This window comes from Rhodnius prolixus, unplaced genomic scaffold, assembly GCF_049639745.1.
Source record: "Rhodnius prolixus isolate KJV_2025 unplaced genomic scaffold, Rpr scaffold_1, whole genome shotgun sequence".
In the NCBI taxonomy this organism is placed as follows: Eukaryota; Metazoa; Arthropoda; class Insecta; order Hemiptera; family Reduviidae; genus Rhodnius; species Rhodnius prolixus.
The window spans coordinates 66,775,054-66,802,768 of record NW_027411581.1 but is presented as its reverse complement, the minus strand read 5'-3'; the positions used below and the strand labels follow the sequence as shown (position 1 = coordinate 66,802,768).

At 32.9% G+C, this 27,715-nt stretch overlaps 1 protein-coding gene and 1 long non-coding RNA gene across 6 annotated transcripts; one reads left to right on the top strand and one right to left on the bottom strand.

Annotated features, from left to right (window-relative positions):
- Positions 1–140: 140 nt before the first annotated feature.
- Sec71 (ADP ribosylation factor guanine nucleotide exchange factor Sec71) lies at positions 141–27,686 on the bottom strand. Of its 5 annotated transcripts, none has more exons than XM_074112728.1 (34): positions 27,402–27,686; positions 26,380–26,558; positions 21,894–22,040; positions 21,071–21,250; positions 20,875–20,977; positions 19,590–19,714; positions 19,276–19,439; positions 18,947–19,181; positions 17,712–17,881; positions 17,452–17,630; positions 17,088–17,256; positions 16,711–16,870; positions 16,451–16,608; positions 16,272–16,356; positions 15,977–16,130; positions 14,954–15,105; positions 14,732–14,860; positions 13,719–13,848; positions 13,481–13,636; positions 13,262–13,389; positions 13,066–13,185; positions 12,528–12,703; positions 11,581–11,753; positions 11,315–11,475; positions 9,968–10,059; positions 9,340–9,493; positions 7,775–7,840; positions 5,916–6,038; positions 3,681–3,816; positions 2,049–2,224; positions 1,836–1,955; positions 1,219–1,387; positions 865–1,118; positions 141–456 (listed from the first exon to the last, which is right to left on the bottom strand). In XM_074112728.1, exons 1-34 carry the CDS (start codon positions 27,523–27,525, stop codon positions 313–315), a joined length of 5,091 nt encoding a protein of 1,696 aa, XP_073968829.1. In that variant the 5' UTR covers positions 27,526–27,686; the 3' UTR covers positions 141–312. The 5 variants fall into 5 exon arrangements, with proteins under 5 accessions (XP_073968829.1, XP_073968830.1, XP_073968831.1 ...); XM_074112729.1 differs by having other exon boundaries at positions 3,681–3,813; XM_074112730.1 differs by lacking the exon at positions 5,916–6,038 and having other exon boundaries at positions 27,402–27,685.
- On the top strand, positions 23,975–26,139 carry LOC141446234 (uncharacterized). The gene is made up of 3 exons (XR_012453586.1): positions 23,975–24,148; positions 24,665–24,788; positions 25,344–26,139. It is a non-coding gene; the product is annotated as an uncharacterized lncRNA (long non-coding RNA).
- Positions 27,687–27,715: the final 29 nt, after the last annotated feature.

Below are 27,715 nucleotides of genomic sequence, written 5' to 3'. Positions count from 1 at the left end.
TTTTCCTTCCGTATTTTCAATATATCGTATGTATATATAAACAATAATCTTGATTACAAAATACAAGAGGGAATAATTTTGACTAGACTAAGTTTTTTTAAATCTTAAAATTTTTTTGTTGTTTTTGTTTGTGTCTGTGATTTTTTTTTTTTTTTTTTTTTTTTTTTTTTAATAAGCATTTCAAATTGTTGGGAGGGGGGACAAATGTCGGTCGGAGCTTCTTCACTTCCTTTGTAAGTGTAATGTGTCTTCTTTCAAGGAATATACTTATATAAATATATCTATATATTTTTGTTTTTTTCTTTTTTCTATTCATATTTGCGATGTTGTAGTAATAGAAAATAATGGTCCTACTCTCATGAAAACTTTAGTCAACACTGAACGTAGTTCTGGTTTTAGATCCAAAGCGATCATGTTGCACATGAGACTGTAGTGGGCGTTTATATGCACGGCCAACTGTAAACAAGATATAAATAATGAACTTTATTATTATTATTATTTATTATATTATTTTTTATTATTATTATGATTTATTATTACTTATTATTATTATTATTATTTGTTATTATTATTTACTATTATTATTATTATTATAATTATTATAGTATTCTGGCATGGCTTTCACCAAACTATTATTCTTCAAACTTCGACATCGAGTTTTCTCCAGGAACCATGTTTTTTTTTGATGATCTGGAGTCTGATAATATAACATATATAAATGTTACATTTTCTACTTCAGAAAACCTGTTTTAAACATGTTTTTTTTCAATGAAAAATTTTATTTCCCAGTTCTGGGACTCTGAAAGTTATATAGTGAAAATTTGACAGACCAATTTTTCTATTTTAAATAAAAACTATTCTAACCTTTTCATCGGGCATCTTAAGTAGTCTTGTGAAGAATAGCAACAAGAGAGATGTCCAGACGGAACGATGTGTCTCTGAAGGAATGGCCAAGAAATAGGCTAGCGAATCGTTGGACACTTTGATCAACATTCTCTGCACAGAAGGCCATGCTTCTCGACGAGACTCATCGCAGGCCATCTTAAGTAATATTCGCAAGGCGCACGCCAAAGAGGCTGTCTCTTGTCCGATTAGATCTGGTTTCTTTGGATAAATACCTGTTCAAGTTCAAAAAAATTGATTGCAAATTTGCACTTAATTTTTTTGCAACAAAGCACAACGACGCATGTTCAAAAGTAAGTATGCGAACTTACTAACCTGCTTTCCACAACAGATTCCTCTGGTTGTGATTCATGTTGAACTGTTTGGCAATGGAATGAGTTTCGAGCAGGCATTCAGTCAGCATGATCAAATGTCGGGAACTCAGGCTTGTGTACATGCCTTGCTCTTCTCGTTGGGTTTCCGACAATCGTTCGCTCAATTCTCCCTAACATTGCAATATCCCAACAATTATTAATAAATTTTAAATTTTACTTTTTAAAGATACAAATGCAAGCTGTATTTATGGGGAAAAAAAAGAATAACAATAAATATGCAAGTATGTACGTCACGTAACATGGACATTTGTAGCAGCTGTAATCATACAGGAAGTGGTGCGTCTTGAGGATCTAAAATTTGTTTCCTGTCGCCCACCAAAACTTGTTGACATTACCATCTAGTGCCTCTTAATGCTTCTTTGGAGAAGTAAAATTATTTAAATTTGAGTTGTCGTGCTGCAAATTATTGCAAGCAATAATTCACTTTGCTTTCACTTCCAGGAACGTTTTCCTGAACTCTACGTCATTTCCGTGCATGTTCATGCAGGCCAATTTATAAAAAAACTTTCTTTTTTTTTTTCATAAAAGAGAACAGTGTGGGAAAAAAAATTATTTCACCTGAGCCAAAGCTAAATTCTCCATATCCTCTTTTCTCGAAGTGGCCGGAAAGAAAATTATGTTGTCCACAGTTTGTATTAATTCCAGTTGTACAGCGTTTTGGATGGCATATACTTCCGGCTGCAAAGTAATTTAACATAAGCAATGAACGGTAAGTATTTAATGAAATGTAAATATTAAGAAAAACTTGTAAGGAATAAACTCCCCACCTACCTTATGGTTCTTGTCGTCGGTGGTCCAAGTAAGTAGTTCGTGTGGTGCAGTAGAATGGAACATGTTCAACAAGGCTTGGCAGGTCATCTCCCAGGTTTGATCGTTGAATTGTTGTCCAGTAGAGATTACCAAATTTTCCAAGCAATTAGTACCAGAACGTGCTAGCTGTTCATTTTCTGGAGAAATAAACAAATATGAAATCTCATACAACTTTTATCATACGAGACCACCATTTATCGCTCTCTCACCATATACGTCTCTCTCTTTCTGGATGTTTAGAGAAAATTGTCGAATAGATTTTTCGAGAAAAACACAATTTCTAGAAAGTGGAAAAGCCAATCAAAAGGAAAACATCATTCTGCAAAGTAGTGTTCCGGTTTTGGATTCCCCCCCCCCTACACACTCAGCATTTTAGCAAGAGATTCAAACACCCCATTTATCGTAACAGAATCGTAACTGAGAAGGTACTTATAGCGTAAGAATACTGATCTCTTCTCTCAAGAGTTCCGTAAGTCGAATTATCCTGGTTGTTGTGACCGCACTAGTGTAATTAGAACGCAAAGTTTGAAGAAAATCTCAAAATAATTTTTAAAAAACTCCAAGAAGAAGAAGAAAATAAATTTACTATCCTGGGACTATTGTCCCCTAGGAATAAATACATGTACACTTAGAGGCCCCATTAGTTTGGCCTAACTTTTAAATATTTATAAATAAAAATAAGAATTTACAAAATGAAAAATTATAATTAATAAAATAAAGGAATACAATTATAGTTAAGGATAAAACTGGTTAGAAAGGAGATAATTGAACACAAGGGACTTAAAGATGTAAAGGGTAGGAGGAGCATGACGGACAGATGATGGTAAGGAGTTCCAGAAAGAGGTAGCACGTATTTGGCAGGATTTGCCGAAGGATGAAATACGTTCTGAGGGAATATAGAGATCAGAGGAACGAGATCTAGTATTACGGGAATGGATCAAGGATTAGAACTTGAAGAGTTGGAAAATATAAAAATGGTCTGATGAGATTGGATGACTTGGAAAAGGAAAGAAGCCCAAAAAAAAATACTGGTGGCGGTAGACAGAACAGGAAAAAGCCACTTCAACTCATCGTAGCAGTGGCGAAATGCGAGTGTCTCTGGGCAATGCTGAAAATAAATCTTATAAAGCAGTCCATGAGAGGCGCTTGAGCTTAGCCAGAAAGACTGCCACAGTGGAAGTGGGGGAAAATAAGAGAGGAAACTAGGAGTTGCCGAAGTGAAAAATCCATCAATAAAGTGATTGAGGTGATTTTGATTGATGCGTTGCGGTCAGATTCTCCGTAGTAGGGCCCACCACAGTATAAATGTTTTCAGCTTCGTGATAATTTTTAATTTTTTGAAATATTTTCTTCACATACAAACACAAGAAACTGTCCTGGGAAAAAAAAAACTACTTTTCTGGAACTCAGGAGCCTTCAAAGCAACTTGTGAAAACTTGAAATTAAAAAAATCAACATAATCCGCAATCGTTCCCTTACCAAGTAAGACAGAGAGAGGGAGATAAAAAACAAAAACAACAAAGTAAATGGAATAATATAAACAAAATTTAAGTAATGAACCAACAAAACTAAAACCAAAGAAGTAAAACTTACTTTGTTGCACACACCACAATAGTTGATTGTAGAGGTCTTGAAGTAGAAGTGGACCCAGCACGTGGAAGTACTGCGTGAACACGTCCACTATGGCGTACAGAGCGTGGTTACACGTGGTTGTCATCCATTCAGCCTTCTAGCACACAGTAGTACATTAGAGTTTAAAACCAAAAAAAATTCTATTTCAGTAAAACAAAACCTACTGAGATTAGGTTAACATTACTAATTAATTTGATTCTGTTCCTTTATCTACCAGCACTAGGTTCCATTCTAAGGAGAACTGACTAGAGACCGCCGGATCTGTCTAATCTATGACCTACAGGAAGTTTTAACCAGTTAACTGGTTTGTGACGAAGATATTCGTCATGAAAAAAAGTGTCAAAATTTTCTGTTATGACGAGTATATTTCGTCATTCGTTTTCAGTAGTGACCATCGGCAGTTAATTTTGCAATTTTAGTAAAAAAACTAAAATATATTCGTAAACTGCAAGAAGTTTGGAATATTTTGAGGCCATCTCGAAATAAAAAGAACTAATAGATAGATATAGGTATGAACAGGGCCGGATTTAGATGAAAAGAGGTCCTAGACTATTCCACTTATGAGGCCCTTTCACCTCCCATTTTTAAGTTTGTAAATTACATGAGAGATAATAAAATACATCACTACTGTGATATACGAGTATATCAATATGTTATTATATATGTTATGTTTTTAGAATAGTGTAATTTTAATGTTGCTAACAATTGGAATGTAGGCCCTCTTGATCTTGAGGCCCTAGGCAGAAGCCTAGTTAGCCTATAGGAAAATCCGGCGCTGAGTATGAATTAGTCTTCGTAAATGTATCCTTGTCTTTTCTTAGTCTTCACTGAATCAATAACGAATTCATACATTGTGTTAGGCTAGACTATGCAGTAAGTGGCGCGCCTGGTAATAAAAAAACGGGATGAGAATCCTTTTGTTCCCTATTTACCTGGTATTCAAGAGGCGGAGCTTTCTTTTTGACTCATGTGCAGAGGTTCAAGATTTAGCAAATCATCCAAATTGCTACACTAACCTGCCAAGATATTTCCCTACATAATTGTTTGTATTTTATCATCTGGTCGTCAGGGATTCATTTCTATAAATACCAGGTCTGTAATGTTGCGACCTACTCGGCATAATTGCAGCAGTGTGCATTCTTTGTAATTTTGGTATTTATGCAAGGACAGTCAGCTGTTTAGTTTATTTAGTGGCACCAGGTTTTTTCCCAAGTTTTATGATTCTTTGCCGGATTTCCTCCGTAACACTTTATCATTTGAACGCATATTTGAGATGATAAGGTAATTTAGAAAAAATATTTTTGTCCGATCGAAGAAAGTAAATCAGTGTGTAGCAAGCTGTTACTAGATCAACAACAATAGTATATTCGAGAGCAATGAAATTTATTTTTGATGTTTTTGGTTCCTATTTATGTTAATATAAGTAAATGAATAAATGTACAAGAAATAAATAACGAAAAAAAGTATAAAAGTCATTTCATTGCAACCCAATTTCACATCAAACATCCTCTGGGTTTTGACGAATATATTCGACATCGCTTATTTTTTGTACGATGCACGTATAAGGGACACATTTTCCAACAAGGTCGAAAAAGTTGACTGGTTGGATTGAAACCTTGATAAAGGCTTTGCTAGCTTTCGTAGATGATTGAAATTCAAAAGTTTTGAAGATTAATATAAGTATAGTATACAAGTGAGGGACAGTTTGTTAAAACAATATTAAGAAAATGGAAAAAAGAACCAAAATCTGGAGGAAATCATAGGAACTGCGGAGAGAAATTTCACTATATATTTTCCTTGCGTAACACTAACGTACATCAAAAAAGGGAAAAACAGAAGTAAATAAACTAACAGAAAAGAAATAGTAGTTTTAATAGTACGGTTTGTGGTAAATGAACCATTTTGTTTGTGAAAGCCTACTGCAGCCAATTGTCTATTCAGTGGCCTTGAATGAAGATGAATCACACTGAAATATTCTCTTTACGAATGAAGATTCTCGTACGAAGGATGGCAGAAAAATTGTGCCGATATTTTCGAAAAGTATTTCCATTTCTGTTGATACTTCCATTGATAAGTTTCAAGTCTAAATAAAGTAAATTCTGATAAAAGTCACTTATAAAATAAGTTGAATGATTATTCTAAGATAAACATGATTACATATAGGAATATTAACAATCAGGTGATGGGTATACTTACAATACTGAGTGAAGGTACGATTTCTGCAGTGAAAGGCTCCGCCCCTTCCGTAGTAGGCCCCACCCAATCTACTTCCTTTATTTCATTAACATCTATGGGTCTCCAACAACACATTGGCGTTGCCTATGGGGGTATTGGGTTAGCTGTTTAGGGGATTTTTCGATTTTGTTTTTCTTTTAAAATAAGATTCTTACTTTATAAATGTGGCCCTGCTTAAAACTATATTTTGATCAGTCGAATTGAAAATTTCTTTGAAGATCAGCAACTCTCTCTCAAGATTTTACAGGGTAATTTAGGGCCGTGCCGTATCCATTGTACTCGAGCACAGTATCTCCAGCATTCATTTTATCCGTAGTAACACGCAAGTTAACTTTATATCACTGGAAGGACGGATTAATCTGTTGTCTAAAACTTCCAAGTTTATAAAATTTATTGAGGCAATCTAAACCAAATATAAAAGCTCAAAATTTCTTATTTACAGAAAATTTCGGGAAATTCACATTCTAAATATATATATATATATATATATAGGAAGTGGCTAAAGAAGTTTTGGTGTTTTCAAAGATCATTTAAATTTGTCGAAACTTATACAGGGTGAACCAGTAAGTATTGTCCATAGGCCCACTGTGTGTAGTACATCTAAAGAGGAGTTCAATGACGTATTGGCCAACTTCATATTTTCCACTGTTCTTGAGTGACGTCACTTAAAATTTTTTTTTTTTACATCATTACTTTTTTTTGCAATAAAAATGTTATACTCAGATCAGTTTTAGTCTGAATTCAATTCTTGTTGACACGGTTAGAAAGACACGATAAATTTTCTAAATAATTGACACCATTTTGAAGCATAAGTTATTCTCCAAACAGCCTCAATTTTCCTCCTGGATACTCGGAAAAATAAAAGTAATCGAAATTTTTAAGAAAAAAACTCATTAGGCCCTTTGCGTGATCATTATCCGACCTAGGTGCTGGCCACTTTTTAGTAAAAGTTTCCTTGGCTAATGTCGGCTTTCTAACGCGGTATATCATTTTCCAGGATTCCTTTTACGTCTTCGTACGAGAAATCACGTTCGTTTTGCAAGAAAACGTGTTCACGAGCACCTCAACAACAGTGTTAGTTTATTAAGTTGTTTAATTCATTGAAAACTCTTTTTAGATAGACCAGTAGGCAGTTTTTAAAGTAGATTGTCTTAAAAATAAGGAAGTCAGAAAGGTTACAAATTGCACTTTTTAAACTATTACTTTTATTTTTCCAGTATCCAGGAGGAAGATTGAGGCTGTTTGGAGAATAACTTATGCTTCGAAATGGTGCCAATTTTTAGAAAAATTATCTGTCTTTCTAACCGTGTCATCAGAATCAACCTCGGACTAAAACTTTCTGAGTAATAACATTTTAATTTAAAAAAAAAGTAATGATTTAAAAAAAAAAAAATTAAGTGACGTCACTCAAGAACAGTAGAAAATATGAAGTTGGCTAATACGTCATTGAATGCCACTTCAGATGTACGTACTACACACAGTTGGCCTATGGACATTACTTATTGGTTCACCCTATATATCCAGAATACAAAATAATACCATCATTTTGTTTCTTGAGAGAGAGATCCCGAATAGCTGCCTGCCCAAAAAAGTTTTACTGCCCTGACAAGTAAATAAAAAGAGTTCTTGAACGTCCACGCGGTATACGAAAATCTTTACTTCATCCAACGGATCTTACGAGATGATGACAAATGTTGGGTGATTAATATCATTAATTCTTGGATGTTTTATCCTCCCAGAAATAAATGATTCGAGAATTAGGTAAAATTTATGAAAAAAGAAAAGAAAAAGATATCCGTGAAGAAGTGGACTTTACATACCGTCAGTCCTGAAGATCCCGGATGCAGCGTTTCCTGCTGAAGTTGGTTACTCTCATTAGCCGATGACTGTAAGATAACCAAAAATAAAAAACTAAAACTACTTAAATAAAAAAATAAAATGAAAAATAAAATAAAAGAAGAAAAAGACAAATATTTCAAAGAAAACTAAAAGAAAATTGTTTTAAATAATATTTTCCATAAAAGTGACCGTTCTACTACATGCAAAGTTTCAATTTAATGGACAAATAAAAACACTAATAATAATAAATAATAATCCAAACTGATGTTACATTGAGAACATTCTAAAAAAGAAGTCGAATAACATTCGTGAATATTTTTTTTGTGTTCATACAGAAATTTTTTTGGAAAATGTTCATCAATTTGATAGTTTTTCTTTTTTCCAACAATCAGCATGCGAGTTTTCCTTTTCTTTATGCTTTTGTTTTTTCATCCATCTTCAAAATCTGATTGATCAGGTTTGTTTGACTTCCCATTTTATTAGTAAAAGCTTACTTAATGTGAGAGGGTTCATAATATGTACCTTAAGTTTATAAAATAACTAAGCGTTCACAAATCGGCACATGTTCCATACGGACTAACTTCCCCTTAATTCATTCAATCCATTTCAAACCCACATTAGTAAAAAAAGTAAGTAAAGTAATTGCAGGAGGAAGAATGAGGCTGTTTTGGAGAATAATTTATGCTTCAAAATGGTGTCAATTTTTAAAAAATCTATCTGCCTTTGTAACCGTGTCATCATGGATGACATCAAATGTCTGAGTCACGTTCAGGCAGACTTTAAGTCCAACTACCAAATTAGGTGTCATGGACGGAGGCGACTAGCAAACCATATGTTACTATAAATTTCTCATATTATCCATTAAATAAAAACCAAGGGGAATCGAACCCACTAAACCAACAATACATCTTAGCTATACAGGACTCGCCTCTTAACCGCTCGGCTATTGTGGCCGCCTTAAACCCACCTTAACATACACGACCATTCCAACCATTAGTCTTAATGGATCAATCCATTATACCAGCTGTTAGATGGCGTAAGGTTTCATTAAAAATTAAAACTACAGATGATCGAAAAAATTAAGCACACCAACGGATATCCTGAAATTTGATGAATACGTGGTAAAGGTGATGATTTCTCACGATTGGAGAAAAAAACCTTTTTTATTCAAGATTTATGTCGCTCGAAAAGATGTCTAGAGACACGTAACACGTTTAACTGTTGGGTCGTTCATGGATATATCTGTACAGTGACTGCCAATACCTATGGGGCGACACTACATCACCACAATCTGACTGGAGGTTAACTATTCCCCCTATCCAGAATCCAGACGGATTGTGGATATAGTCTGGGATGGAAACTTTAATAAAAGTCCATTCCTTAATTCTCAACCCAAAAACCTTACAAAAACAAGTTTTTCCTAGATGGAAGAGAATCCAAAACAATACTCCATTAACACAATCATTTGTGATGCATTGCATATTTCTACATTTTTTTGTTTTTTTTTTGAGTTACGTAAAACGAACACAATGATTATAATACTCACGTCTGTGTGTAGTTCTGGATGTTTCATATTGTCAAAGATTCTGAACAACACCTGGAAGAGATCACACCACCAATGAGGTCGGAACGCATGTCCATGGGTTTTCACAATGTCAAATAGGACGGTTAATGCTCGCGTACGAACATCCAGTTTGCATCTGTGGACAGAACAGGAAATAAATTCTGGTATGAGGCTCGGAAAAGTTTTCTCCTAGAATGTGCATATTACCAAAGCGTCTAAAGACAGATGAAAATAAATTACAAGAATATTGGTTAGTACTCCTTTAGGCAGAGTCATCTGTTTTCTTGGTTTCAGGATTTCAATTTTAATTAAAACTTTTCTCAGAATCCTGTACGATCTTTTTTTGTAAAGTTAGCCAATTAACTGTAAGATTTTTTTCTTTTTTCTATTTTATCGACAATTTAAGATTAAGATTGGATATCGTACAGTAGTAAACTGCAATCATGTTAGGGATATCACTAAGTGCTTAACTTAAAGCAATCCTCTGAAGTACATTGATATTTACAATGAACAAACTGCCATCGATATAATTTTGTTAAAAGCGAATCTACCGTGAATAGGCAACAACTCGCCAAACGTAGGAAAGTAATATTTAAGCTGTATTTGTTACCTGGACACAATGCAAGACAGTTCGAACAGCAACGGGAACCATCCTCGTACCCAAGGACCGTCTTCGCTATCTTCCCAATGCTCGCTAACAACCTAGATAAAACAGATATAACAGCAATTTAAGCAATTCTGGAATAACTTGAAAACAAAAAAAGAAAGGTCGAAGAGTTTCTATCAATAAAATCAATTAGGTCTTAGAACTGCACCATCACCTAACACGCAGTGTTGTTTTTCTTGGGAGTGTACCGATTCCTGCAGGGAACACCAATTTTTATAGCTTCCTGGAGGTATTTCTTTGGTAGTCTGTTTACCACTTTCTACGTTTCGATTGGCCCATTGTAACGATTGCTGCTTTGTTTCAGGGTTTTAATCATAAACCTAATCTTCATCAGAGATAACCATTGAAAGAAAGGGAATACTCTTGACGCTATTATTAAAGTTCTGCAGATTAGATTTTTTCTTCTTATTCTTCAAATTCAACTGGTTTTATGGTAGTTCTGATTCTTTAGATTCTGCTCTCCATCTTTACTTTCTTTCCTTCACACCCCTCTTCTTATTCCTCTTTTACACTTCCTTTGTAGAAAGTCTTAGCTTCAATTATTTCTTCATCACCATCTTGAGTGTCTTTATCATCCTCTTGTCTCCATTCTGACTATCTTTTAATCTCCTTTTTACCTCTCAGGAGTTCTTCCTGAATAATTCGTATGAAATCTGTACCGCTTGAGGCTTCTTAGAAAGTTCGGCGCGTAGTAATGCTCTTCGCCTTGGACTTTTACCTCAAAACTACCTGCAAGTCTTTCTTGATAGATGTGAGAAGTACTTCTGAGCGAAGCTACTGCTCGTCATACTGCAACTACCTGTACGTTGGCAGGTACCATAAATTAGTACCAAGGAGTTTGTTGCTCTTTGATGCCAGTCTTGCTAAATCAAATATCTCACTTCTGACTTAGTCTGGTGGGAGAAGCCAGTTGGCATCATCAAGAGATGATGAAACGCTAATATAAGACGTAAGTTTGCGTCTGGCTTAAATGTTATTATCAAAAGTTTGCTTCATCGTTTGGCGCTTTTCTGCGGCGGGTTCCTCAAGTTTAAAACTAAACATTACACCTGCTCTATGTGGTCAGCTATTTTAAAATCTAAATTCCAGGAAATACCACGAATTATGTAAATAAACCTAACCCTCATCTTGCAGCTCCTTGTCACATCACAATATACACTGAATTGGAAAAGGTTATAAATATAGAAAACTATTCCATTGTACTCATATCCGTTCGCGCACAATGAGCAAATTCGGGGAAATTTGTTGATGGTACCTCTAGGTAACAAAAAAAACTATAAAAGAACTTACATGTGGTTTATCGTGAACACAATCAGCACAAGATCTAATCAATCGAATGGCTTCCATACTTGTATCAGGGAAACTGGCGTTGCAGGCAAATTCTGATAGACATTTGACCGCATCTTGAAATGAATCTAACATTACACTGAAATGTTCATTGTAGAGATGTTCTGGAAAAAAATAAAATAAAAAGGGAATCGTAAATAGTAAGAACAACTATCCGGCACAATTAAAAAAAAAAAAAACATGAATATAAACTTTAAATATTCACTTACTAATAATATGAGCCGTGGTATGGAAGGCCATTTCTACGATGGACTGTTCCTGGTCACAGGCGGCTAAATGGAACACGCTGAAGATGTTCTTCCAACCAGATTTAATGTTATGTGCCTGTGAGTTGACCATTTGAGCGATACATCGGACAACCATGTCTCGAATTGTTGGGTTACTGTAAAATTCCATTCATTATGATTAGGCCGCTGGATAATTTAGATTTTATCGAATATAGCTTAATTTTTTTTTTTTTTTTTAATTCTGAATCGTCGCGGATCTTTACAGTCTGATTCATCAAATAGGTACGCGAGTAGTGAATTTTGTTTGACTTACACTAATAAAAGTAATCCAAAAACTGCTGTGCAACAATATTAGTGCCTTCAACTGATATAAGCAACAATGATGTAGTTTTGAAATTTATGAAAAATATAAAATTGGATAGAATCCTAAACACTCAAACAGATAGTAATCAATGTTCAAAATCATTGGCACGTATTTTTATGAAATTTTGATATATCCACTAACACAATTTTAAGTTTTATTCCACCTGACTGTAATAACAATTTTGACAACCGCTAATGAACGATTTTTTTCTTATTTTCAAAAGAAATATAATGAACAAATTACAGGAGGTACAGATATTTACTGCAGTAGATACATGAATCGATTTATACAAGATATCGATTTATACTTGATACAAGCTTAGAACATTCGATTGTTTACACTCGATAAATCTGCTGCATCTTGCAACACAATAATATGAAACTAATCCGGGCGAATCATAACAATCCGTGAATGATACAAAACATTTTATGTATATAAGCAAAAAGGCTCAGATTTCTGAACAATCAAATTCTTTTTAAAATTACAATCAATGTTACCAACAAATTCTCCACTATTTACAACTAATGGGGAAAATAAAAACAAATTTAAAAATTAAAATACTAACGTATTTTTCTTCATGATATGTTCAAATGGACGGAGGAAATCTTTTTGAAATCTAAAATTTGGAAATTCTCCTTTTTCTATAAACTTCATTGATAATTGTCGTAAAGAATCTATAGCAAATATGGCGATATCTTCATTAGAATTACATCCAACGGTGTTGAACAACTCTCCAAGTACCTAAATAGAAATGGAATCTGGTGAGCATTTCTCGTAACTCTATCTATTGCTATTATAATTGACAAATTTTCTAGGGAATATTCAAATTTTAGTAACATTTAATTGACTTTAACAGATTAAGAAGTTAACCTAACTATTTTGTCGTCACCTTTACGAACAAAACATGATATTTATCTTTTATAATCTATAATGTAGATTGATTCCTTTATTAGATATCCAGGAAATAGTTCATTTTTATTTGTATGACAATAAATTACTAATTTTCATCACTTTTAAACAAATCATAAACAATAACGAAAATTAATGTGTTCTTAACGTGAAACCAAAGAAGAAGTCGTCCTCCAAAGAATACCATTACTTACTTGCCATATTCTGGACCACTGTAAACGGATCCTACCCATATTATAATAAGAAATTTCTACCAATTTCTGTAATGAAAACATCCTAGGTCCGGACGAATGAGATAATTCTTCTGAGCACACCTGTACCAAAAGAAAAAAAATGGGTTAATGTATAATGGATACAATGGATGTAATGTACCAAAAAAATTGTACACACCTGACAAAGTGCTTTAACAAAATCTACTATTGCATCACCATCTAGCCTCATAGAACCAGTAAAGATTCGATCTACAGCCACTACGACACTCTGAGAACTAGTCTCACCGATTGATTCTTTAACGCTAGCTGAAATAAATTAAATAAAAAAAATCTTAGGTACGTCTGTGACAATAATCTAAAATACTTTGTAAATAAGTTCAAAATAAGAACTACTTACGATCAAGAGAGGTAAGATTAAGTTTCAAAGCCAAAGTATCCGCATTTTTATTATTGGCAAAGTACTGGGGTCGAATGGATGTGCCGACCATCTGGGCCAACTCTAGTTGTGAGATACACTTCACTATATCCAGCCAGGAACTTCCCAAATAATTACCTGTTCACATTTTCCTTTCTTTTAAACAAGTCATGGTTGAATATAAAAATCAAAAACCAAAAAAACATTTAAAGTTATTTACCATCAGTATGAGCCACCATTATCAATGTTTTTATTGTATTAATGTTCTTGGCCTTCATTTCTGTGATTGGTGAATTCGCTGTTAACAGGGTGAATCTAGCCAATGCTTGTACGTAAGCATCTCTTTCCAGCTGTTTCGTTTTAAATCAAAATAAAATAAAATAAATTACAATGGGCATAAAGAATTAATTAAAAACATTACCTTGGGCTCCTACATAGACAAAAGACTCACGTGGAACCCACAACACTAGACTTAAAAGACAAGCAATGACGCAAAACGGGCGCAACTGCTTTATAGACTACTTGGACGGCGCTCCTAATTACAAATTGAACTCAAACGATTAATATACAACACTAGCCTCAAAACCTATGTGGACTTACAGGACTAGAGCTGTTGGGGATCAGCCAAACCTACAAAACATACAGGACAGTACAGGACATTTCAGTCAAAACTACTGCCGACAGATAGCTGACGCTCCTTTCTACGGTGACTAACCTCACTCTTCACAACGACCTCAACATTCCCTTCGTACTCCTGGCCAAGACTAAATATCAAAAATTCCATACTGCTCTCTCTACTTGCTCAAATCCTCTTGTACAGTCTCTCGCCTCCTCTGACATTCCTAACAATCCTACTCGCCGACTGAATCGCCAGTGGCCCCGTGGTGACTTCCTTACTGTCTGAAGAACTAAAACGTCATTACTCTCCTATCTCTCCTCTTCACACTCCACTCTCTCATCTAGAGAGTGCTACCGCTGGGTAGCTTCTCTCCTCCTGCTCTCCTCCCGCACCTGTTCATCTTATTTACATCCTATTTACTTATTGTATATACTTATAAGATTGTAAATTACAAAATAAATTTAAAAAAAAACATTTCTGACAGTATCACTATACTAGTTTAATGGAAAAACCATGCTACGCTTATTGTGTTTTAATTATCATAACCTATTTTCAAGGACTCATCAAAGAATATAGAGACGATAAGTTCTATTTAATAATTTAAAATCATTTACCGTCATATGAAAGATTGCAGCAATTCTGATCGCACACCTTATACCTTCAAGACAAAGTGCTGCAATTTCCGCATCATCACAATCTTGTAGGCCGACACTGAAAGCAGCCAGGAATGGTGTCCAAGACAACTGTCGATACAAATAAATAATAATACTGCATTAAAATAATATTCTAATCTCATTATTTAATTTAGGGAATAAAATTAAAATTAGAAAAACTACCTTGAACATTGGTTTCACATGTTCCAGATGTTTGGCGGAAGTGAAAGGAGCCTGAACATGACTAACAGATTCCATCAGATTTTTAGCCGCTGTGGATATTGCTTCCATTTCCATATTCCACAATAGTTTACGTTTCTTCTCATTAGCTATTACTATAAAATATTTATTTCCTTAATTTTATTAATTCTACTATTTACTGAATAAAAAAAAAAACTTTGTACATTCATCAAAGCAATCAATCGATTGCAATCAAAGCAATCGATCAATTGTAATCAAAGCAATCGATCAATTGTAATCAAAACAATCAAATCAATAGTAATCAAAGCAACAAATCCAATAATAAAATTACCTTACCTTGATGTTTTCCTAAACAATAGACAGCATTTTTAAAATTAATAAACGTATTAATGATTAATAATTATATGTATTTAGAATTAGTATTTATAGAGTTAAATTAAATTTTTGTATCTTTAATAGTATCGATCAATAAATCACCAACTTTTAGTTTCCCCCCTCCCCCACAAATTTCGCCCCGTCTCAAATTCCTTAAAAGTCTTAAATCTTATCTCTTCAGCAATTGGGTTTACGAGTATAATGTTCTTGTAAACGAGTTAAAAATGTGTTTGAGCACGCAGTGGCGGAGAATATTGTTGATTGTATCCATCTTGGCATTCATGTTTTGACAGGTTTCCGATTTTCTTTCTCATCAGAGGAAGTTGATTCATCATTTCTTTCAAAGAATTTTATTCCACTATATTCTGTCCTCTATAACTATCCTCGTTGGAGTTGTAAGCAATTTGATTGATACAGCAGAAACATAGTAGAAGTTAAATTCTCACCATCTAACTGATGAATCAATCAATCATTGATGACGAATAAAAAATGAAAACTCAGGTCAGAAACGGTTAAATCACAGGTTGCTATGATGGTATAAAAATCAACGATATTCTCATAAAACACGCAATGAAAAACTAAGTTCTAAAAGAGGAGAGTAGAGAATTTAAAAAAAATATGATCACCTACCTTGTTTTCCAGGCTTACTGGTTGATTTCATTTTAATCTCATGGCCAGCGATCTCATCATATATATTACTTAGGTATTCTTCAGGTAAATCTTCAGAATCACTAATACCACGGTTTAATTTTATGTATTGCTCTTTGGTCATTTTATGCTTCACCTGACACAGATAGAGATGCATACGTTAATTTCAATTTTAGTGATAATCAAAAGAAATATTTTTGTATTAGAATACAGTTATATTCACAGATATCTTAAACAATGGGAGGGTTTTTTTTTTCTTGCCTATTTTGAAATTTACCTGTGGAGAGTGAAGATCTGTGGTCAACATGATGATGGAATAGGCTAACACATAGGCCGTATCTGCGCTTGCGAATAGACTGTTACTGAAAATAAAAAGATAAAAATCATTTAAGGAATTTTTATGGTCATGAAAGGAAATCAGATTGCATAGAAAAGGAGAAACTTAAAAGTTCTTACTTGGGATTGCATTCACAATATCTACTAGCAAATTTTTCCATTAATCTGTCAATTTTCTGCGCTTCTCCGGGTAGTCTGAAACCTTGTAAAAATTGTCTTAATGCTGACACCAAATCCTTTCCTTGGAAATTCATCTGATCTATATAGCTGTACATAACCTAGAATTAAACATAAAAAATAAAGGCAAATATTAGTTTTTGTTAATTTTTTTATTAAAATAGTACCGCATAAGTTAATAGCAATTAATATTAAAATGGTACCTCTTTAGCAAATTCTGTATTATCTCCTAACAGATCACCTACACCGGTTTTATCTAATCTTTCATCAGAATGTAACCATTCTGCAACTTCCGCCGTACTTTTGCCTAGAACTCCTTGCTCTTGTAGATATATTACACCTTTTTTTCCAGATCGGTTAAACCTATAAAATAAAATACAAGATTTAAGAAATGGCTGGCAATAAAATGAATGATGGCAATAGTAGAGAGATGAATGTGTGAAGCGAATGTATTTATAAGTAAGAATGGAGAGTGAGTGATACTCTAGTGATAAGCTCCTAGACGATGCTGGCTGTATGGCGGCAGCCAATGCAAAAAAATACAATAAAAGATACAAATTTTTTACAGAGTCCTACTAACATTTCAATTCCGGCTTCCCAGATCTCCTTCTGTTGTTTCAACTGTTGTAATTGTTGCGGAACATCCTGTTTTCCGCCGGATTCACTTCCCAAAGAACTGACACTACCATAAGATCTTAGGCTGGTCTTTGGAGTACTAGAATCTTCATGTGTAGTCTTACCCTCTAAACCTGCTCAAAATGTGTTTGTATTTTTATTCACAAGCTTAGTCACTCTCGGCTTAAGGAACTTTAAAAAAAAAGCATATACTTTTGTATGTTGGTTAGTAAATATTCGGTTACAGTGGGTAACCATAAAAGTTGTGCATAGTCCATGTGCCGAATTTTGTTAAAATCAAAGAATAAAAGCAAGAAAATGAAACAAACCTAAGTTGGTGTTCATATTTGGATTGACATACAAATCCCTGGACCATTCAACCATGCACTTCAATATGGACACCAAGCATTCTAATCCGCGAATTCTCATCGACATTTCTTGATTTGGTGTAGCACCTAGTTCCAGAGCTTGACGACCTTGTGCAATTTTTGACAGATCGTTTACCAATCTAAACAAAATAAAGTCAAGATTGTAATCAAAACAGTGAAATTAATTTGTTCTGTCACAAAAACGAACTAAAAGGACAAACCTTTCAAATAGATTTGCAGCACTCAAATCACAATCATAATTCACATACATGTCCACCACACTTTGTGCGTCGGCGCAGATTCTTGTTAAAGCTTGTATTACCATCCATTTATGTTCAAAAGTGGAACTTGAAGTTTCAAGAATATTTAAAAATATGTCCTTGAAAAATACCTGTAAATTTACGTTTTATAAATATTTTTAAATTCTTTTTTTTTTAACAAACCACAGTTACTGATCATCATAAAAAGGATAGTGCAGGATCTTAAAAAAAAATAATAATAAAAAGTAAGGCCTTATGTTACAAAATGGTAGCAAACTTAGGTAAAAAAACACAAATAAGCGCTTTTACTGGCTGGCAGATGGAAACTAAATTTCTGTATTTAAAACGTAGAGAAAAATACGTTTTTCATTTAATTTGAATTGATCTAATCTAATAAAACAAATCGTACTTCAAAAATTTCAGGAAATCAGGAGGTTACAAGGGGTTATGTTTTCGCGAAAATCCGGTATACTGCACAGTAGTATCAAAACTGTCCGGTAGGACAGTTGTATAAGGGTTGACCATCAAAAACTGCACGAAAAAGCGTAACGTTGAAAAACACCCAACTTTGACAATTTTTTTTTTTTTTTTTTTTTTTTTTCTCCTTTTCTATTAAGATCAAATTCCCAAATTTTCTTTAAAATATAGTGCAAATCCTCCTTTATAACTTAAATTTTTTTTTTTTTTTTTGGCAACAACTAATAAATTGCAAAGAAACTGATGTAACCGATTACAATAACATGTCAAGAAATTCTATTGTAAGTTTATATTGTAGATATACTACTAAGTTTAAAACTGAAAAAAGCCCTGTAGTAACAATGATGCCCTTAAATTTTAACATTTAAGTGATCTATCTGTGCATTGCTCAGACGTGCTTTCGAAAGAGATGGAGCCACTAACGGGTGAAGGGGATAGAATAATAGTTTTAAAAAAATAAATTAAATAACATGATTAATATAATTAAGGATTCAAAATTGGGCGAGAAATCGGTAAAATAAAAACAAAACGTTTTTTTGGCAACGTTTTGACAAATATATTGTTTTCTGTATTTGTCGAAACGTTGGCAAAAAAGACTGAGTTGAGCTGTTTACATTTGACCGATTCCTCGCCAATTTTGAAACCTTAATTGAATAATTTACGGGTCTCGAAACCTATATATTCATGATTAATATACCTTTTTTTTTTTTACAACTTACCTCAATCTGCATCTTGAGATGCATCTTAAATTTGTCTAAAAGTGCTAGAAAAATTGAAAGCGACAACTGAAATACTTGTGGCACTGAAGATACACCATTCTTTGACAGCGCCACACACAAGTACTGTTTAATGGCCGAAACAAACATTGCATTAGTTCTGAATACAGGCCCAGCTGATTGTAAAATTGATAGAAGCAAATGTAATGATAGAATTTTCGAACGTAACTCATGACATCTAGAAAAAAACAAGAAAAAATTTGTTGTATAAATGCTTCCAAGATGAAAAAGTAAATAAAAATATTTCAATGATGAGTATTAATTCTATATACTTGGGATCAATATTTCCTTCTGGCAATGGTTTCATGGACAGTTTGCACAGTGCTCTGAATACAAGGAAAGCATCCTTTTGTAGAATATGGGAAAACTGGGCTTGAATCTTTTGGGAATCGCCTGTTTCGCCACTACCTGTTGAGTCTGCAGCGTCCATACTGTCCTGAAAAGGAGGGGGGGAAAAAAAGATAATAACGCCTGCTTACAGACTTACGTACATACAGGCGCGTAAAATTCACGTAAAAAAAAACAACATCCAAGCACATATTCAAAGCACATCTCCCCTTATTATCAATCAAAAATTATATATTACCTGTGAAGGTACCCTGTTTAATACTTCACTAGGTGATGGGGTTTCTGGAGCTACAGGTGATTCAACTTCTTCAACGATTGCAGCAGCCGTGGGCGATTCCAAAGATGGGACAGTCGTTTCGTTAACTGTAGAAATTATAAAATTCAATTTAGATAATAAATTTCAATCTTAGGCTAACTTTTAGTGAGTTTGCTAAATTTAATTTTTTTTTTTTTTGTAAATATTTTCTTTAACATTAATTAGAAAGCACCCCAACTGCTGACTATAGGAGATTGACTTTATAATATTGTAACGAAGTGAACTTGGCGGCGACTTTTAAGAGGGATGCAGCGTTCGTTGAGAGGCCGCTAGGAGGGGCTAACAAAAGTTGGAAGTCTAGACTTACCAGGGCCAGACAGAAAGGCCTAGATGGTTCTGTAAGTTTCTGGCGAACTCTAGAACGTTCCACTACTGTAAAAAAAAAAAACCAAATGAGCTGCCCCCCAGTCAGGAGGAGTGTTCTTCAGAGTAAGCCCCTTGAGGCGGTCAGTCAACTGAGTGGAGCAGTCAGTTGAGTTTTACAGAGTCTTTCAGAGTTTTTCCAGTTAGTGAGTAAGCAGTTTAGTAAGGAATTGAGTTGAGTTGAGTTTTGCTAGTGCAGCAGTCGAGTCTAGTGCAATTCAGTGCAGTGCGGACCAGTAGTCCAGTCGTTGAACAGTTGTTATTGTGTATTTATGTAGTAAGTGTCGTAACAGTAAACTGTTGTGACTGTAGTGAATAGTAATAGTTGCTAGTAAATGTTAATAATGTTAGTAATTTTACTGTGTTAATAAATCAGATTTGCTATAAGTTTAGCGAGTTCTATTCTTTACGAACCCACTTTTATTAATAACTAGTGGCAGTCACTAATTGTAGTTGAAGTTTTTCAAATAAATAGAAAAAAAGGGAAAACTTTACAATATTTTTTACATTTAATAAATTTGAAAACTCTTTGTCCTAAACTTTTTTTTAAAAGATTTTTAGCTGTAAAAATGTTTCAATTTAGTTTTAAGGGCTTCTCTACGCTTTCACCGACTTTTCTATTTTACAGAACGCCTTCAGGTTGAACTTGTGACTGATGTTGTCTCCCTAACTCGTTTCATCATCCTCTTCGGGAACCTAATATGTAAATTTGGTACAATGAAGGTACTGTTATTTTTTTTATTATGAATTCTAACCGATGCCTAAAACGAATTCAGTTTTTCAAACGCTACATTGGTTGCGACCAATATAAATACTGTAAGAGAAAGGATGTCAAATAGCCTACCAGGAATACTATCAACAATATCGTTAAGAATCTGCGTCACTACTTCCGTACTCGTTGGCTCTGCTTCCTCAGTGATATCTCTTTGTCTGTCCATCTCATCCGCCTGCAAACAATACAATAACAATTAAGCAGAACTTAATTTAACCTATCTCAAGGTTAAGGACTAACCTCCTCACAAGCGTGAACTTTTACTTACAGCCTGAGATTCCATTCTGGAAAAGATGACATTAATCGCTTGGGTTAGAGTAGCTCTGGCCGTGGTCTGGTTAATTAGATTCTTGCTGGCTAGGTAGATGTTGTAGACAGTTCGGACGGCCAACAGTACTGTGCCTTCGTGGATCTCGACATGCTGCGATGTGGATACGGTCAGTACTGCCTGTAATAATGGTAAGGTGAATACAGGTAAGTATGTAGACTTGTCCAAGGTGGGTGGAAAGATGCAATCATACTTGAAGATCGCAGGCTGTAGTAAAAATAACATTTGGAAAATCAGAGTCAGAGGAGCATCGATGCCTTAAATTACGGGAATACATTTATATATATAAAAAAAAAATGAAACTACACATATTTGATTTGATAACCTAGGAATAAGGACAACTTCTCCATTTCTAGTAACTTACTGAAGCGTATGTAGGAAGGACGGTCACAGCCATTAGCTGCGATCAAGGGATTAAAGGGCAGGACGCTTTCTTCACCCTTAGGTCTGCGGAGGCGTAGGGACTTTCTGGGCAGCCCCCCATCACGAGTTCTTCATTCAATATATTACCAATCCTTAAATTAATAGATGCTACATAAGCTAATATTATGTAAAATTGATATTTCGCGTTAAAATAAAGAACATGAAACCTTATTTTGAAAGCGTTTAAACTAAAAAGAAAAAAGCAAAACGGAATAAAATCAGAAAATCAACATCGATTATTCTTCAGCAATATAGTGCACTAAATTTTTGTTCATTTTGGCGAACAGAACAAAAAAAGAAAAGAAATTCTCAGAATTACATTCTCATAATTATAACTCACCTTGATAATCTGCAATTGGACTTTTTCATCCGTCTGAGGACCAATGAAACAGCCACATATAGTTTCCACAATTCTATCTATAAGTAGTTTTCCAGGGGTTGTAGAGTCTGGTACATTTCCCGTCAGGTGACCATATGCAATTAGTTTCTGTAAACATGTAAGATCAATTTTAATCCTATACTACTGGTGTACTGATTTTTTGTACGTAGTATTGTGGATAAGATTCGATCGGAAGTACACAGGTCAAAATCCAACAGTAGGAAGATCCGGATAACTTAAGAGATTTCTAGATTTTCTCGAATACGTTTCCTAAAATTGTATTCAAAACTAGCGCACCCCGTTACCAAAATGATTGTAAGTAGGTTTGTGTAGAATGGAAAAGTTAACAACTAAATTCTACAAGCATCAGTCAAGCAGCATTAAATTGTAAGGAGAATGATATCCAGGTACCACTAGCGCCTTCCAACTGGAATAACGCAAGAACCGCATCAGAATTTCCTTCTTGGGTTTTAATGAGCGTACGTCCAAACTAAAATACGAGTCACAATGAAATACAAAACTAAACAGTAATGCAAATAAATAATCGAAAACTGATGCGTAGTCATAATTGCATCAAAGAGGAAGAATTTTTTTTTTTTTTTTTTTTTTCTAGTATGGTACTTTACTCCTGAAGATTTCTCAAAGACTGCGAGGCTTAAACCAATTAAGATGTTGCAACTGACTATTCTTAAACATGTTTCCGAATCGTTAGACCAATATTTCCACGCACAAGAATATATTTATTTCTTTTAACCCAGGAAATCTTCCAGAAGATAGTGTGGAAGGTATTTCTGGACTTCAATCAAGTCAATCAATAGGTATACGCCCATTCTTAAACAGGTGAACCACTTTTGGGACACCTAATCACCACCTAAAGAATTATTGTCGGTACCCTCTTTCACTTTTTCCAAAAATTAAAATACACACGAAAGAAAACTATATGAAACAAATTGCAACTCGAGAAAAATCGATGAAATTAAAGTTAACTGTAATAATAATGGGATTGAAATAATGAAATGAATGTAATAATAATGTTAATATGATAAACAATTTTTATATTCTCGAGACTTCGAAACATTTTTTACTTCCCGTGAAAACACAATTTTTGCAAATTTAAGATCGCAAACCTCCTCCTTAATAATAGCAACAGAAAAGTAAAAATACTAAATATCTCTGTGTTCTATAAATTAATTATTCACGGTATCTATAAAAAAATTTAAATACGCATTTTGCTAATCAAGAAAATCAAATTTGTATGCCTAATAAAGATAATTACCTTACTTACCAGGTAATAACGGTACTACAGAAACAATAAACATACAGAGGAATCCTTTCAAATACGATGAATGTTTTTAGAACTAATATATATTCAAGGACTTTTTCTAGAATTTACTCAGATGGAAAAATTCTCTATTTTTTGTTTTTTTTAATCAACCGGAAACACTCACACGATTTTCTTTTAATATTATTCTCAAAGTATTTATACACAAAAATATATTTTCAACTCTAATATAAACTTTGTAAATAATTTCATTATACTGAAATCTAACTTACAGCCTCAACTAATTGTTTAAGAAATATGATAAAAGTAAAAGCACAAAATCTACCTGAACGTAATGCAATACATGTTTACGGAAACATTAGAAGTGAATTTTCTAGAAAAATCACAAAACTATGAACAGTCCATTGAATTAAAAAGTACTTGCAGTTGAGGAATTGTCTTCAATAATCGATCAAAATCAATCGATAGTTTTAAGGTAGAATACTGTACATTATGTGAAAAATACAAATTGGACACTTTAGAAGGAATCTACACAATTACTATTTCAGAAATAACCCTATTTGAATTTTTCAGAACGCGGGAATTATAAATAAATTATTAGATTCATAATTTTGTGATCATGATCACCATAATAAGTTTAAATACAATCGTTAGGCAATCTCAAAATGTCAAAATATGCTGAATAGTGTCCTCTGTTGGCACCAAAACGAAATATTTCTACATGAACTTCCAGCCATGTTTCGTTTTGAATTTTTCAAAGAGACAGGCGCCAACCATTTTTTTCGTAACAAAAAACACACAAATTTTTTCGGGCACAGAGTACCTCAAAAACCGTATAATTTTGGTAAAAACTCCAAATCGATTATCTACACGATTTTAATGAAGGAAAAAAAGAAAATATAAGAAATAATATAAAAAGAAAGAGAAAAATCATGTAAGTGAAAGTACAAAGAAATTTCTTTAGCAGTTTCGTTGAGACTACTTAAGACTTTTTGCTTTACATTCATAAGTATCTTACACAAAAAATGTTAACGGAGAAAAATTCAATTTCTAACATTTAAAATAATTATCTAGCAAATGTAAACAAATGTTAAAATTTGGGTCAAGAGTTCCAAAAAATTCAAGGATTCACATCTTATAGTAAAGTAATTACAAGTTTATCTCCGTTATTTAAAAAAAATATATATTTCATTCAATTTTATACTTTTTAGAATCACAATTATTTGATGTTAATTTTACTTATTAGATAGCTAAAGATAACATTAAAATAATTCTAAATAATATCTAAAAAAAAGTTTAATTACGCAAAATAGTATTACCGAGTTTTACGCGGTTACAAAAAAAAAAAAAAAATTAGTTTTAACAAGGACGAAATAATAATTTTCAAGGTACAAAGATTTAAACTTTGAAATTTTTAAAACATATTTAATTATTTGTAACATGATTATAGGTTTCTTAAAAGCACACATCAAAAGGTAAACATTAGATGGATGTCTTCCTAACCTTAACTCGAGAACTGCTGAATTTTCCTATACAAACTATTTTACGCATACGTATTTTAATGAAAGTTTAAGGTTAGTCGATTAATCGATTTAATTAATATGTAACATACTTATTTCGTAATTATGATAAAATCGTAGGATGCATTTTTTCCAGAAAATCTAAAAGCAAGTGAAAAATCCATTTGGCTATATGGCACTTATGTTTTTATTCTATGTTTTGAACTTGAAATTTTAAAAATTCATTACATACTTACTAATGTAATTTAAGTGGTAAGCCTGTTCACTCAAAACGGCACAATAAAAGGAAGTCTAAAATGTTTGTAATAACTCAAATAATTCAAATTTTTTAAGAACATGAAACAGTTTTTAGGGAAAATCTCTCTCTCTCTCACAAAAAAAAAAAAAAAAAAAAAAAACAATGTTTGGGGAAAAATATTATAAAATGGTAGTTCCTGTAGGAAGAATTTTTCACTTGTAAGTTAGTCAGATATCCGATGAGCGGACTTACTCATAACAAAAATATGAACTCGTGAATTTCCTGTGATTTTCAAACAAGTGTTAGAGTGATATACGGAAGGTACATTAATCGAGAAAATTATCCTATAGACCACTTTTTTTTTTTTTAAGACGAAGGCGATCTTAAAGGAAGGCGTATTGCCAGTGAAAGTGATCCCATATCACGATACTCCCCTGACATGTTAAGGAGTAAGTAACAATAAATAAATGAAATTTTACATTTAAAAGAAAAATAAGTGTTTTTTTTTTAAAGAGTAAACAAAAAAACGTATGAGTCACACTGGATCGATTTCGTCATAACAGCAAATATGTTGCAAAATGTAAGATATTAATTTTTATTTGTCCAATCTTTTTTAATAACCTATTTGTTTAATTTTAATGAAACTATGGTGAATATCAGAATTGTTACAAAATATTGAATTTTGAAGAGAAATAACTGCCTATATCTGCAATTGTTTTAATTAAATGTACGAACATATTTCAACGTAGAGGTTAAAAACAAAGAAATGTTATTACCAAGTATCGTTAGTTTTTGAAAAGTACCCTTCAAATAATATTCTTTTTTATAAAACATAACACTTTTGAGATTACCAGATTACTCCAATCAAAAAAATGTACAATCCTAGGTAGCTAAAACTATATTTATTTCGTTTATGCACACTTCTAAGGCACCTGAGATCGGTAATGAAAAATTCTTTTGTGTGAAAAATGGCACGCCCACTGTAAATCACCTTTTACATTTTTTAAAAAGGATTTTCTTGATCTACCATAGATTTTTCTCATAGATCTGCAATTTCTATTTGAATAATTTATGGAGAGAAATTCTTTTTAGGACGTTCTGTTTATTTGACCAGTTCAGAAGGGATAGATTTCCGCTTAGCCCTAAGAGACATTTCAGAATAATGAACGGTTCTACAAAATGGTATAAGGTAAGATGTCAGTTTGTTACTAAATATTTGGTGTTTAAAGAAGTTTTACGAGAACTTTAAGAACTGTTGTAAAAGAAACAAGCGATTTTTTTTAGGTCAGACTCACGATGCCATAATAGTTATTGATTTTATAGAAGGTTGAATCTCTCTATTCTTTTTTTTTTATGTGAAAGATTATAATAATAATAATAAAAAATAATATATTTTTAAAGGCTTGCCTGTAAACAATCTAAAGCTGTAACCACAATCCGTGATGATTTGCTTTGACATGCTAGTTCAAATGGAAGAAAATATTTTTCAGCAGAAACTATATCATTATTTTCTTTTGGTAAAGGTAAAGTTGAAGAACTATTTCGATCTTCTAAATCACCTTCTTTCAATTCTTTTCTAATTTCATCTAAAACAAATTAAAAAGAAAAAACTGAATTTAAACGTACCTTGTTATTCACAAATATAAATGAAACCAAATCATAGTACTCAAGAGCTTCATGTTTTCCATTTCTCTTCAGAGATTATTTCTTATTTTTTCTAATTCTAAAATCTAATAATTAAAATTACCCATTTATGGTAGTCAATGTTTCACTTTATTGCTCATTTCTTTTTCGATTTTTAGAATTATAGGCAATCTTAAAAAAATAATCATTCATCGTTATTGTAGACTAATTATTCTATAGTATTAAAAACTTTTTTTCAACACTCGATCATTAATTTTAAAAGAAGTAAATAGTTTATTTACACAACTTATACACGTAATTTTATAATAACTGCACTGCAAACATATTTGGAAAAACAGATAATGGAAAATGAAGTTTTCAAGGTTAGTTGAATGTATATATATTTTCTTTTACGTAAAGAAAGAAATTGACAAAGGATAAGAATAATTATTAAATTTACAAACTATAAATAAAATCAAAACAGAAGTAAAAGTTTTGATACCTTTTCTGATTTGAAAAAAAAAAACGTAAATGATTTTGGAAATTTTTTGTTAACTGTTGAACAAAATATATAGCTCCAAAAACATATAATTTTATTTTATTTTTTAAATTTGCTCTAAATGAAAAATTATTTGTATGCAAAAAAACATTAAAACAAATTACTTGATAAAAATAAGTTCTACACTAAATCACGCAATAAGCTCGATGAGATTGTATCTAGCATCGGTGAATAGTAATAATCTATGAGAGAATATAATTTCTAGGGAAAAACTGAAACGAATTTAGTTTAAATTATGTAACATTACCTAATGCCACCTCACAAGCTCTTTTCAATTGTAAATGATGAGATCTTCTTATATCCTTATCGCTTAAAATTCTTTCCAATGCCCGAACAATAAACATTTCTTTCGTTTTGAAACTGTTTTGCATCTTTTAAATAAAGAATTGCCAAATTTTTAAGGCCATAAATGTTAAAAACTAGAATTGCACTAAATTTTACAAACATTACTGACAAACACTGACAGAACGACCATTTTGATCGAACAGCAAGGTAACAGCTTCACAGCTGGAGATTCCCTTCCCGATCCAGACACCACCTGGAGATATACTGGCGCTTGCG